General features: G+C 37.5%; 1 protein-coding gene across 1 annotated transcript in view; it reads left to right on the top strand.

The window, feature by feature from the left end:
• The window catches only part of LOC107596608 (monocarboxylate transporter 9-like), a 7,409-nt gene extending 3,984 nt beyond the window's left edge, over positions 1–3,425 (top strand). Inside the window, exons 5-6 of the mRNA XM_016287364.1 lie at positions 1,013–1,852; positions 2,940–3,425. Coding sequence (XP_016142850.1) covers positions 1,013–1,852; positions 2,940–3,124 — 1,025 coding nt within the window. The 3' untranslated portion in view covers positions 3,125–3,425. The remainder of the gene's footprint in view (positions 1–1,012; positions 1,853–2,939) is intronic.
• The last annotated feature ends 10,837 nt before the right edge of the window (positions 3,426–14,262 follow it).

The raw sequence follows: 14,262 nt of genomic DNA, 5'->3' as shown, positions 1-14,262 counted from the left end.
GTGCTCTCTCTCTCTCTCTCTCTCTCTCTCTCTCTCACTCTCTCCCACACACACGCGCGCGCGTGCACGCACACACACACACACACGATGCGCAAAACTCCGCATTTGAACAGTCAATAGCAAATACTTAAACTAAGCAAAGTCAGAATGACCTCCTCTCCTAGGTTCACGAAATGGTCATCCATAAAATGCATTGCTGTTCTGTTGCAAGTAATCTTAAAGATTCCTAAATTCATCTACTCTCGGAAGGCCAAATAAAGCGCTTTTGCTTTCGCACTGAAACACACAGCATCTCCCTGACATGCTGCTTCAACACTAACTGCGGTTACTGAAACCACGCCTTCTTTCTTTGCGTGCACATTTGGGTGCATTATGCAAATATTTCCACATAGTGAGGTAGATATGTGGGGGCGTGTTAGAACGAGCCGTTTTAGGGGGGCGTGGCAGAGTCTTAACTTTGATAAAGAATATCTCTTTGGTTTTGAGACTTTAGTCTTTGCAACTTCAGGGATCTTATCTATGCACAATCAACTTGTAACACTCCAAAGAGAAAGAGAAAAACTTGAAATAGCATCATATGACCCCTTTAAAGCTTCTCTTTTGTTGACAAGCGCTTCTTATTACAAGTATGGGAAGATGGTTGATAGTTGGAGCGTATTATGTTCCCAAATACATGTTAAAGCGACCCAAACTCTGAGCAGATGCAGAAATGGAGTTTGTGCAGAACAGCATTTACTGCTAACCGAGCTGCTCTGAGATGCTGAAAACACTGGCGGATAATGAGCTGCTCATGTGAGAAAACAGTGCCGCGCTTCATTCTGAAACACGTAGTGCATATATTTATTCCATTAAACTGCAGCCTTTGTGATTTGGTAATCACACTAAGCCATATGACAATTTTGGTTTTATTTTGCTTAATCGTGCAACCCTACAACGAATAACATTGACATTCCATAAACCTAAAATAATTAAATCCCAATATTGGTAATACTTAACCGTCTCATTTTTTCAGGTACAAGTATTGGAGGTTTTCTCTACGCTACTGTGCAGAATGAGTTCACGGCACTCTTTGGACTCGACGGCTGCCTTTTGCTTATTGGCTGTTTTGCACTAAACATCATCGCCTGTGCTGGACTTATGAGACCCCTGCACCTGCCGGCCTACTACCTGAAACAAAGAGCAGCGCTGGCTGAGAAGGCAGAGGAGAAGGTTCTGGAAATGGCCCCTGTTGTGGAGGACCCAATCAAGAAAAATCAATCTGTCAACGTACTAATCACAGGGGAAACGAAAGACCCTCCACCACCGTATGAGAAGAGCCTCGTGAGTTACATGGCGTTGGTGCGGCTCGTGAAGAAGAAGCAGAAGGAGTACTCTGAATACTTGCACTCGACGGCAGAACTGCTTCAGAACAGGGTCTTCTTGGCTACGTGCGTGTCTTTGTTCGCATATTGCTTGGGAGCGTACACTCCTCTTCTCTTCCTGGAGGATTTGGCGCAGAGCGAGGGTCTGATCAGTGGCATCAGCACCATCCCGCTGGTCTCCATCATGTCCATTGCTGCAGGAGTGGGGAAGATGCTGCTGGGCGTCACGATGGACATCCGCTGGATGAACAGCATTTTTCTGTACGCCTTCACCCTGCTGGGAACAGGGGTGGCTCTTCTCATAATCCCCGTTACCAGGAACTACGCTGAGCTGCAGGTCATCTCAGCGCTGCTTGGTTTTTTTTCTGGGAACTGGTCTGTCATACCTTACATGACTACTAAGGTTGTGGGAATGGATCGTCTGACTGAGGCATATGGCATCTTGATGTTCTTCGGTGGATTTAGTATAATGCTCGGACCACCAGTCGCAGGTAATTTTTTGACCTGTTGCTGATTTCAGATCTGTTAGATTAGGGCTCTATACAAGCCTTTAAAATTCACTTCATTAGTTCGAAATTAATTAGTACAGAATAGAGGTTGGCAAAAATGATAATTTAAAAAATCTGATTATTTTCAATGAATCAATTAATTTGAATTGATGACACAAATCCCAGGATGTTGAATTGGAATTCATTTATTTGGAAGACTTTGACATAAATTAGACCTTTTTAGGACATAATGTGTTTTTCCCGGTATTGTTAACTAAAACTAAATCCATAAAAAGTTTTTTTTTTTTTTTTTTACTAAAATAAACATTAACTTAGAATATAAAATAGAATATTAAAAAAATTTAAGATAATTTATTTCAGCTAGTTTCCAAGGCAACATTTCTAATTTTCGTTGTTTAACACACTAAAATAAACTGAATCTAATAAATAACATTTAATAAAAACTACATAGTCATATAAAAAAAAAATCATAAAACTTTAATTAAAATTTAAATAGAAAACAGAAAATACAACGATAAAATCTAATTCAAAATCTTAACCGAACCTTCAATAGTATAGAAATAGTATTAAAAAAAACACACCTTGAAGATCCTCTTGAAAGTTGTCAGAATCTTTTGAAATGTTAGAGTTATACTCTATAGATTTAAAAAACTAGATTGTTGAAAGATTCTTTTCTTTATTTTGGCATTTTTCAGTGACCCAGGTGACATTTCAAACATGAACTGTGACGAAAAAATGAACTGTATTACTAAAAACTACACTTACAGCAATTCAAATGTTGCTGTTTGAATTTCATTCCATTTAATTCTACTTCTATAAATTCAAATGCAAATGCATATAATGTATATATGCATATGATATAATATTATAATGTATGTATACATCCTGATTGCTACAGTATATCGATTCAAATTCAGGAATTGAATTAGAAATAAAATGGCATTCTCACTTAAGTTCTGAATGTGCAGACAGAATTGTATGGATCCAGAATGTTTACCTGCGGACTGTGCGGAGCGACATACAGTACAATTTAGTAAGTGACTACCATTTGTTTTGTTTCTCACTCCAGGCTGGATTTACGACTGGTTGCACTGCTATGACCTGGCGTTCTACTTCAGCGGGAGTTTCGTGCTGCTGGGAGGAGCCGGCCTTTTCCTCGCTGCCTTGTGCTGTCAGAACAAGAACCAGGATGAAACCAACATGTCAGACACAGAAAGCATTAATGACTATGACAAAGTGGTAACGGTTGCCTGAAGCACGACTACAAGATGAACTGCTGTTCAGCGGATGAATTCTCACACCTTGTATAACTGAAATGTACTTTACATCAGTGTTTTTTACTCGTTACACTGAAGAATTCTAGCAAATGGTTAAAGGACTGTCCTTAGGCTTTTCGTTTGTGGCGATGGTGGAGTCCTCAGTGCCATATGTGTCATCAGTCTCATAGAAACAATGTTTTCAAACATCTAAAGTTTTATAAGATGGCTTTTTCTTTTGTGTGTAGACGTGCAAGACATTACACTGCAACACTTCACTGCAAATAAATATAATTTTTGTGCTGGTTAACGATTTTAAAACATGAAAAGCATTCTGCAGTATTTGGATGGGTGATAATGTCTTGTGTTGTACCAAAGTTTTGGTTGTTGTTGGTTTATTTATTGTATTTGATTTGTGTCTGTAAATGCTGTTCATAAGGATCAGGCAAACTATGCCTTGTTATGAAAAATGTTAGATTTTCTTAGTGATACAGACTGTAGTCTGTAGTTGATTTAAAACTACATGCTATAAAGCAATATATATCTGTTAATTTGCTGTCAGGATATTTTTATAGCAGTTTAGCTATCTTTTAATTTCTTTATTTGTGTACATTTTGAAATACCAGCTTAAACGGACTGTTTTACGCATTTTGCTATAGACTGTGTATGTTTGTTTCACTTTTTTCAACCTTGGCAAGACATTGTTACTTGAAATACGTTTGTATTATTATATACGTTTATATGAATTAATATTCAACAGTGAAAAGTGGAATGGGACACTTTAAGATACGAGCCTGCACTTGTTCCATCACTGTTTAAAAATCCATCACAGGAAAGTTTTTGGTTATGGCACCTTTAGGTGTAGTGGACCTTTGATCCTGCCGTTATTATTTATGTCTCTTTAATTTTTTATTTGCATTTTTATGTTTTTTATAATTAAATTTTCATTGGGATAAATGTTTATTTGCTGCTTATTTTATGGCCAGTCTAATTTTGAAAACACTAGTCATGGTCTGTTGATGCAAAATGCAAACAAAGCCAGACTTTACTGTATAGATTTATACTGAGTTTCGTTAGACTGCCATGATGTGAGGTGGCCTTGTGGTCTCCATGGATACAGTAACCATAGTGAGTGCAATCAGAGGTCTATTTATGCAGTCACCAGTGTCTGTTTACCTGCAGGTTTTGATAAAAGTTGTACAGGAACACCTCTCATAATATTTATTCCATGGTCTGTCTGAATACTGGATTCTGATTGGCTGGCAGGTTGCATAAATGTTTAATTTGAATGGTTCTTTGCCTCCACGTCGTGCATTTAAAATCCTTTAATGCACGGCTAGCCGTTGATTATCCCTTACATATATTATGGGTCTATACTGCCAAAGTCTACTCTAAACTGATTCCCAAATTCATCTACATGTGTAAAATATCTGTTCTCAAACTTAGGTTCATGCTTTAGTTAATCAGAGCAAAAGAGTGATTATGGCAGTGTATATAATGGACATTCAAATATATCCACTTTGAAAATCAATTTCTTAATCAGTATTTTGTCTTGTTTTCCAGTGCAATATCTTAAAAACTAAATACATTTACTTAAAGGAAAAGTTTGCCCCCAAAAATGTAAACCTTCTGGACAGAGGACTCCTATTTAGCCAGAAGCAATGGTTTGAAGTTTAAAACGTCTCGATGATGAATTTGTTTATGACGAACACGTAGTGTTTAATGGAGCCATGTGGCTTGGGCCAGTCGTGGCCTAATGGTTAGAGAGTCAGACTAGAATCCAAAGCTAGTGGGTTTGAGTCTTGGTACCGGCAGGGATTGTAAGCAGGAAACTACTTGCCTAATTAAACTTTTTTCATTCTCACTTAGATCCATCAGCATCCTTTGCAGTCAATCCAATTCTAACATTTAACTCCCCATCCTGCAAAAATCACATTTGAAGTTCAGACCTGTTCAAACCAGCTAATGGACTGTTTGATCGACGTGCGCGTCCTTGTGTCTATCATCACCGTCTATGTTCCAAAGCCATCAGGTGACGTCAAGTTCACATCAATCATTCTTCGCACAAAAGTATAAAAAACAACAACATGAGTTTTGCTATTTAGAACACAATTGAAAGCGGAATGGTCATGCGCCAATCAGTCCTTGCAGCCATGGCCATCCGACAATCAGAATTGCAACAGTAACTCAGATCATCATTCCGAGAGAAAACTGGACAATATAATATGTTTATTGCCTTTTTTTATGTGTAAAAACACAAAGGGAAGCAGGTCGTGGATATGATGAGAAGACGCCGGATAATAAATCTAATGTCACTGATTAAACCCACTGCCTATCACACAATAAAAGAATCACATTGCTGGGTGTTTTTGAAAGTATTGATTTTCTTTGGTTTAATAGCATTACCTTTGCGAGTATAACCCTCACTCGGCTTGTGAATTAGCAGAACTTGAAGAGAGATACAACACGAATAACGCTTAATGTGGCTTAATGGACCAAGACAGTGATAAAGACAAAATTGTAAAGCATACTATGTGCAGATACGCATATGAGGCCAAAATCTGAACGAAACGTGTTTATTTACACGTTAAGCGTTTTCCTCTTATATAAAGAAAATGCTTAATGCACCTAGACAACAATATTAAAAGACCACATTCTTTGCACACTTTAAGCATACTATGTGTAGGAAAACAGATGAGCCCAAAATATGTCTGTTCAGTGCACAAGCCATGTTAAGCGTTTTCTTTTTATGGTTTTCTAAAGGGAGGAAAACACTTATAACGTGTAATTAAACCCGTGGAGTTCATATTCTGGGCTCATCTGCATGTCTTTGAATATAATTTTTGCATTTAGCAGATGCTTTTATCCAAAGCGACTTACAGTGCATTCAGGCTAAACATGTTTTACCAGTATGTGTGTTCTCTGGGAATTGAACCCATGACCTTTTGCGCCACAGGAACACATATATCACTGTAATCATATATACAGTGATATATGATAGATGATACTGAATACATCAGTGAGATACTGAATTTCACTGTCTAAGTAGGCTACATCAAGCCAGCATTTTAAAATGCTACAAAACTGTTAACAAGCTCCCAGGGATTTGGTTTTGGTTGTCATTTGTTGAAATAAATATTTAAAAAATACAGTGTTCATGCCTGTCCGCTGAATATGACCCACAATCTCCGATTCTCCTCCGTGGTCATGGAAAAATTAGTAGGCTAGGCCTATTTACAATGACATCACTGAACATGGACATGTTTCCAACAAAGAAATGGATGGACTTCTGTCAGCTTACGTAACGTTTATACATCAGGCCCCTGGTCCATTGCAGCAAAGTGTCACGATCCATTCCCTGCTCTCCACCAGAGGTTGCCACACACGCCACTCAGACTTTCACCCTAGACTCCATTTCCCAAGATCCCCTCTGATTACACCCTCACCTGTTTCCAATAACCCGGACCAGTGTTCATAACACACTGTCAATATTTTTTGAGACCCCCCAAAATTTCACAAATCACATTTTCAGGGGAGCCCATGTCTTATTAAGGGGAGCCAAGCTCCCCCGTAGTTCGCACCCTGACCCGGACACTATAAAAGTTGCACTCACTCACATCCAGGTGCTCAGTATTGATTAGTCTAGCTGCCATACCAAGTGCTTCCTAGTATCCTGTTTCCTAGTCTTGTTGTTCTGACCCTAGCCTGTTTATCTCGCCTCTGATCATTTACTGCTTGCCTTTATCTATTGCCTGTGTTGGATTATTCTCTTGCCTTGCCCTCTGGACACTGTTTGCTGGTGTATGACCTTTGCCTGTCTGACTACGCTCTGTTTGAATAAAAGTCTGCAATTGGATCCGACCTTGCCTACACGAACCTCATTGTTACACAAAGACTATAGAAAAGAAAGGGACTTTGATTGCGGTAGATGGAGACCTCTCTCAACGGCTCTGAATAGACTTCCTTATGTTTCATAGGCCTACCTGTTATATTCTAAAGCAAAGATGTATTTTGTTTGTGAGTGATTAATTATCGAATAAAATAAATAAATAAAAACCTATTCCTAAGGTCATGACTTAACAAGTGGTGTTGAAAGCGTTTATGCGCGCTGATAATGTCCTGTGAGCTCGCAGTGCAGAAATGCTACCTCGCGAGGGTTTTTAAGTGTGCTACTTTTGAAACCGTACCTGCCGCAGCAAAAATGGCTGCCCACTGCTCCGGGTGCTCAGGGTGGCCTAAAGGTGAGTACATTTTCAGCAAATGCTCATTTTTGGGTAAATCTTTTACAAGCAATAATTGTTTTCAAAAACAGATCTTGAATTATTTTTCTTACCTCACTGGCAAATTGTTTATTATTAGTGTTATTGTCTTTTTAGTAGTATACAATTTATGCTTATGAACTACTGTTTTACTGAGCAGTTTATAATTAATAGTAGGTAGGCCTATACTTTTCTGCTGGTTGGAAATAGTATAAGAGCTGACTAAAAGGAAAGAGTGTAATCCATCTGCAGTTTGACTTGGCAAAATATCTAGAGAGGAAGGAGGAGAGAAACTAAGGGCAGCCAAACATTTCATCCAGTAAATACTTTGTTCTATAAATAAAATATAGCTTGCATCCAGAGTTTAAATGAGTAGTGATGCTTAACAGACACAACCAATCATAATTTCTACCTAAAATGTAATGTTTCTACTGATACTGTAGTTATTTTATACAAAAGCACAATATTCTGACTTGAACACAGGCAAAACACATTATTACCTGCAGTCACCAAGAGGGCAGTCGCATCATTGATCCAGGAAGACAGTCTTGCAAACAACTTCTGTCTAAAAAAGATTTCAATATAATTTACACCTCAGTTAATAAACCGACAACATGTGTCAAACATTACGATATTCATAGACACTGTTTAATATTCATGTCATGTCATCCTTTTGTGTTATGCATAATAAATGTCATATAATATACAGGGTAGAGCACCATTTCAATGATGTTCAGACTGATTTGAGAATGTCAAGCCATTCTAATAGTCTTTAATTAAATTAGGCAGAACATCAGACACACTGGACTATTCTTGGCTTATGAAGATGTATTGCAAACGCAAACTGTATCACAATAAGTGTGCAGTTGGTTACAATGATAACTGCTGAAACGGATGCTGGTGTTCTCCACTGGTGTGCTATTTAGATTGCCATGTTTAATGAACTTATAAATAGCCCAGTGTTTCTGCATTAGTCTTCGGTGCTATATGCACACAAATGCTGTTCTCGGAGGTTAAACAAACAATGGAGAGAACTCTGTTTTTATGGCACTACACTAACGCTATTCTGTACGGTGACGCATTACCGTCATTAAAACCATTACATTAAAATACATTTAAAACAGTGTATTTCAATCATTTCAGCAGCGTGCAGATCCTGGTTTCTGTCAGACTGTGGCGAGAGCAGCGCGTGCAGTGCAGCTCGCTCACATAATGTACCATACAGCCTATCTATAATAACGAGAAAACATCTCGTTATTACGAGAAAACATCTCGTTATTACGAGAAAACATCTCGTTTTAACGAGAAAAGATGTCGTTTTAACGAGAAAAGATGTCGTTATTACGAGAAAATATGTCGTTTTAACGAGAAAACATCTCGTTTTAACGAGAAAAGATGTCGTTTTAACGAGAAAAGATGTCGTTATTACGAGAAAATATGTCGTTTTAACGAGAAAACATCTCGTTTTAACGAGAAAAGATGTCGTTTTAACGAGAAAACATCTCGTTATTACGAGAAAAGATGTCGTTAAAACGACATAATGGAGTGGAAAAAATAATATGTGTGCTGCAGCAATGCATCACCGTAATTCTGCTTCAAGATTTAACAGTCACCACTTTCAGGTGCAAATCATTCAAAACACATAACACGATTAGATTAGTCAGATTCAAAGCAAATTATTTTTATGAAATTGTTCTTGAAATGGACTCTTCTAAGGTTGGAATACACTAAATGATTTTGCCCAGATATTCTGACATTTATAAACATGTTTTAGATTTTAAATGGATTTTAGAACACATATATTTGTCGCTAGCCGTGAGGCACATGCATGAATTTGTTGTGTTCGGTAGGTTTGAAAGTCTGTGATCCTCAATCGTTTAGTGCAGTGGTTCCCAACCCTGGTCCTGGAGGCACCCCAACACTGCATGTTTTGCATGTCTCCTTAATCAAACACACCTGATTCAGATCATCAGCTCATTAGTAGAGACTCCAAGACCTGAAATTGGTGTGTCAGAGAAAGGAGACATGCAAAATGTGCAGTGTTGGGGTGCCTCCAGGACCAGGGTTGGGAACAACTGGTTTAGTGTATGATGCCCAGATTTTTTTTCTCAAATTTACCCAAAAATTTACACAAAAATGTCAGCTGTTTAATTGGATACTATAGCCCATAATTTAGTCTGGCTTTTATATATTGCTTCTCACACTGAATATTGAGCAGGCTCAGAGCAGCCTTAACTTAGCAGGGTAAAGAGGCCATTTAATATTACAGTGACTAGAGACTCACTATGTTCAGTGATTTTAACTAAACCACCTTCAACAGAGCCATCGTGTTTTGTTTATGTCTGGAAAGCTACGTCTCAGAGAGTGCTCTTGAAGGGTTGCCATGTCCCCTTATTATAGGCAATGCTTATTAAGTGTCTTTAGGCTTGTTGCTTGGGCTGGGTTCATAAAGTGATCCATTTATGGAGTTGATAAAGTAGAAAGGTGCAAATCACTATATTTTGGTATATGGCTTATATTCAAGATCTGGCAACCCTAATGAGTAAAAATGTACCTTGTGATTTCTTTCACCGCACTTACAAAAAAATAAAAATAAATCACAACTCTGATATGTTTAAATATATCATTAGCAACTAGTATTTCAGTTCATTTCTGTACACACTGCATAGAACTTCTGTAAGTGGTTGTCACTACCTGAATTTTTCGGGAGTCAATTCGGTTGTAGAATGCAGTTGTCACTCCCGTAAAATACTGAACTGTGAGAACAGGCTTAAGTTTAGCAAATTTAGCTGCAGTGTACATAGCCAATAAGTGTTTTAAAGTCAGCTCAAATGATCAAACATGTTTGATATCTTCCAACTGGATAGAATTATAGTCTTAAACTAGAAAATCTGTCAACTCATACTCCCCAAAATCTGCAGAGTGACTCTCTTTTGGCATCTAACATCCACTCATCCAGACTGCAAATCGAAGCAAAAATCTGGACTAAAGTCATGTAGTGTATTTTAGCCTTTACAGAACTTCAAGTCTTTCTTGGACTCCTTGTTGCATTTAACCTAGATTGAGGCCAGTTAATCAGATCATGTAAATGAACTACAATAAAAGGAACAGATTGGAACTAATTGTATAGCCTAACACATCTTAGTGTAAGAAATCAATAATCTCTACAGTAAATTAATTTAAGAACTCTATTTCTGGCTTTTGGCCATTGACAAAATATCCATTAGCTGAGTCACTCTGTAATCCCAAATTGCATACAGTGTAACCAGATTTGTACGATTGGTCTTGTAATAATATATCAAAGTGAAACCGTTTCTGTTCAACAGAACAGTGAGACTGAGGAATCCCAATGGTCTTTTAATTTTATGAAAGCCTATGGGAGGCTCTCCACTACTGGACATTTCATTTTTCATGGGGGTATTATATGTCCATGGGTATTAGCACATTGTTTTTGCGCGTGCAATATCTTTGTTCATCACAGACAGTGGCATTCATCAATGTCCAGTGCAATAATTCAGCACTCTAACAGATCTGCAACATCCATACTCATACTCATCCACAAACACAGTCACTTGTCGCCACCTACTGGCACAAACATGTATCCTGCAGAGAAGCTCACTAACAGTAGAGCTTCTCTCCAGTAGAGGCAAAATAGAGGCAAGCGGAATGGATACAAACAGTGAAAATTCCAGTTTAATGACTGGAACTAAGTGTTGTATGTGTTAATTGTAAACAATGTAAAAATTATTTGTTGAGGTTGTAAAACAAAGATTATTGGAGTATATTTTATAAGAAATTACCATTTCAGTCTTTCTACTTCAAAATGTCACTTTTAATTCAGTGTGTTACTTGTAACTTTGTAATTATTTATGAAATGTACTCATTTTTTGAGTGTAGTATACTATAGTATTATGAATGCATATGCTTGCCAAAATGTTTTTGTCAGAATACACAGATCATTTTAATAGCTTTCAATTCAATTCAGTTCAATTTTTTTGTGCAGTTACAGCATCTGCCAGCAGGAGCACACTGGACTGTTTTAACTTGGCAAATCTTGACCTCTTCTTTTGGATGAACTTCTAACCTACATTTCCAATATATGAAGGCATCTTTTTTTTTTTTACTTGTGGCCTTTCTGTCACTTACTTTGCTTTGGTCTGCCAGCTGTTTTCCATGACCTTATTCTTTTGTCAGACCAGGCACTCTCTTCACTATAAGCGGGGCAATCTCTCTCGTTCTGTCTTTCTGTTCCTCCAGCCATACATTATTCATGCGCTATGTCCACTCGGCAGAACTAATCTGGCCTGCTGGTGATGACTGCACATTAAAATGCACCAGAATGAGCATGTTTCTTCTGTTAGGCCATTAAACACCCTAAAAGGATGGGAAAGATCTCTGGAGAGCACTATAAGTGCGTTCCCAAAATAGAAGGTTTTATGTTCACATAGACCGGAAATGTTGACATGAAAAGTTTGGACGTGCTTGACTGAACTGTTGTTTCTCATGATCTTAAACACTTTTTGATCTGTAGGTTTATGCCTAAAGTCTTGAAATGAGTTTGGTAGAGGTAGACAAATATACACTGAAAAAATGTATCATGGTTTCCACAAAAACATTAATCCTCTATGGTACGGAGTTGCCATATGGCAATAATTAATTTCTACTCATTTCCTTGTTATTCTGAAAAAAACTAAACAATATACTGCACTATGGGAATTAAAAGGGCAGGCTTTAAGGTAGATAATGATGTGCTGTTTTTAAGTCACATGGCATTTGAATGTCCATCCAGAACTCTTTTTCCCATTGTCACCCTCACACGGAAGACACCTGTTGAAGTGCTCCAGAAATTGCTCTATTAACCAAATTTCTAAACATCTCTTCGCAAGGGGGATTGTTTTGTAGCATCTTTGTTAAATAAATGTTATATTTGTATTCACAATTTAACTTTGTCTAACATAGTTTTGCTCTGAGTTTTCATAAGAACACCCCCCCCCCCCCCCCCCCAAAAAATATTTCTTTCAAAAATCTGTTTTGATTTGTATTTCATGTAATTAAAAACTCATTAAAAAAAGATTTCATGGTTAGAACATAATGCATACCATAGAAGGTTAAGCAGCATATACGGTTTTCAACACTGATAATAATAAGAACCGTTATTAATTATTGATAATAATTGTGTAACAGCATAGAATGAATTCTAAAGGAACATGTGACACTGAATACTGGAGTAATGATGCTGAGAATTCAACTTTGCCATCACAGGAATAATTACATATTAAAATATATAAAAATATAATATAGTGTATAATATATAGTTCTTCTGCTTTGTATAAACACCCTGATCTTGTTTCCACTGCCTGCCATTGAAAGGGAGGTGCTGTGCTGTTTTTGGGCTGTTTTCTTGGAATCACTTTCAAAGCAAATGTCTGCAGATGAGTCAGCTCCATCAAAGATCCGTTCTGGGAAGGACTCAGGTCTTTGCTCTGAGTAATATACCATGGTGTTGCAGCTGAATGGTGCAGCATACAAAGAAAGGTGTTTCTTCAAGTAGGGCAACTTTTTGTACACTAAAATATAGATTCTAGTTATTATACATTTTAAATATTATAAACGTTGTTATACATTTTAAACATTCGTCAGTCTGTGCATCAGCTGCTTTGTGATAAGTGAGTCATTGAATCATTCATTCAAAACGATGATTCGTCTAACAATCCAGCGACGACACACCACTGCTGTGGCTTCATTGGAGGTGTTTTTGCTGGCAGGGGGCAAAACAGACAAAGTATATGTCTTGTTTATTACACGGTTACATGAACGCACTTGTAACTGAATTGCCCTGCTGTTTTAGAATAGCCGTTGCGGCCTTATAGATACACATGTTTGTATTCGTAATCATTTGTCAGAATGTAATAACTTGCTCAGCCTATAATCTAATCTAATATAGACTTTCCACAATCCAAACAATTTCTGGTAGAACTCATATTTGAACATTCTTTCTCACTCAGAATATTGCCTATTTCTAGAGAAATCAAAAGCGCTGCAAGCATATCATTCATTTATATTCTTCCAGTCTCTTAGTCTCTGTACATTTAATGTCAAGATATTTGGACTTGTTGACTTGAAATAAAGTAACAGATGGTTATTTTCACGTCACAGAGCAAGGGTTGATTATGTTCAGCACCATGTTGTTTCACTGTTTTTTAAATCCAGATTTAGCATCTTCACACCTCCCACCTATCCTTAATGTACATATGTTCAATAATTCAACCCTTGATTCCTCTGAATAACCAAGATACTGAGAAAAGTCAGTAAATCCAACCTTTTCCTGTGGTCTTAATTTAAAATGTGGGGGGCAAAAGAGTTGTCTGACTTGTTTAATGATATTAAAAAAGAAAACTGTATTTTTTGATGAAAAACATGCAGACTTTATGAGAGTTATTATAGTTAACTTAAACTGAACTTAAACACTGAAGAGAGACTTTCAAAAACATAAAAAAAAAATCATACAAACCTTTGAACGATATTGTCACGAATCCGGTCTATGAACTTTCAATTCACTCACCACCAGAGGTCACCCTTCCATTACATTGACTCTCGCACTACACAAACTGTTGCATGTCATCCTGGACTACATATCCCATCATCCACTGCACTGATTGCACACAGCTGTAACCAATCACACATTCACTATATAACACTCACTCTGATCCCTTTCAAACGGCCGAGTACTGTTTAGTGCATATCACTCACCTAGCGATAGCTACTCTACGGAGCCAGTTCTAGTTTTCATTGTTTAGTCTTAGTCTTAGTCTTAGTCTTATGCCGAGTTCACACTGCACGATTTTAGCCCGATTTTTCACTCACTGCACGATTTTAG

Source organism: Sinocyclocheilus grahami, unplaced genomic scaffold, assembly GCF_001515645.1.
Source record: "Sinocyclocheilus grahami isolate Dianchi unplaced genomic scaffold, SAMN03320097.WGS_v1.1 scaffold221.1, whole genome shotgun sequence".
Taxonomy (NCBI): Eukaryota; Metazoa; Chordata; class Actinopteri; order Cypriniformes; family Cyprinidae; genus Sinocyclocheilus; species Sinocyclocheilus grahami.
Note: the sequence above shows the minus strand (reverse complement) of the source record. Positions and strands in the feature narration are given on the sequence as shown.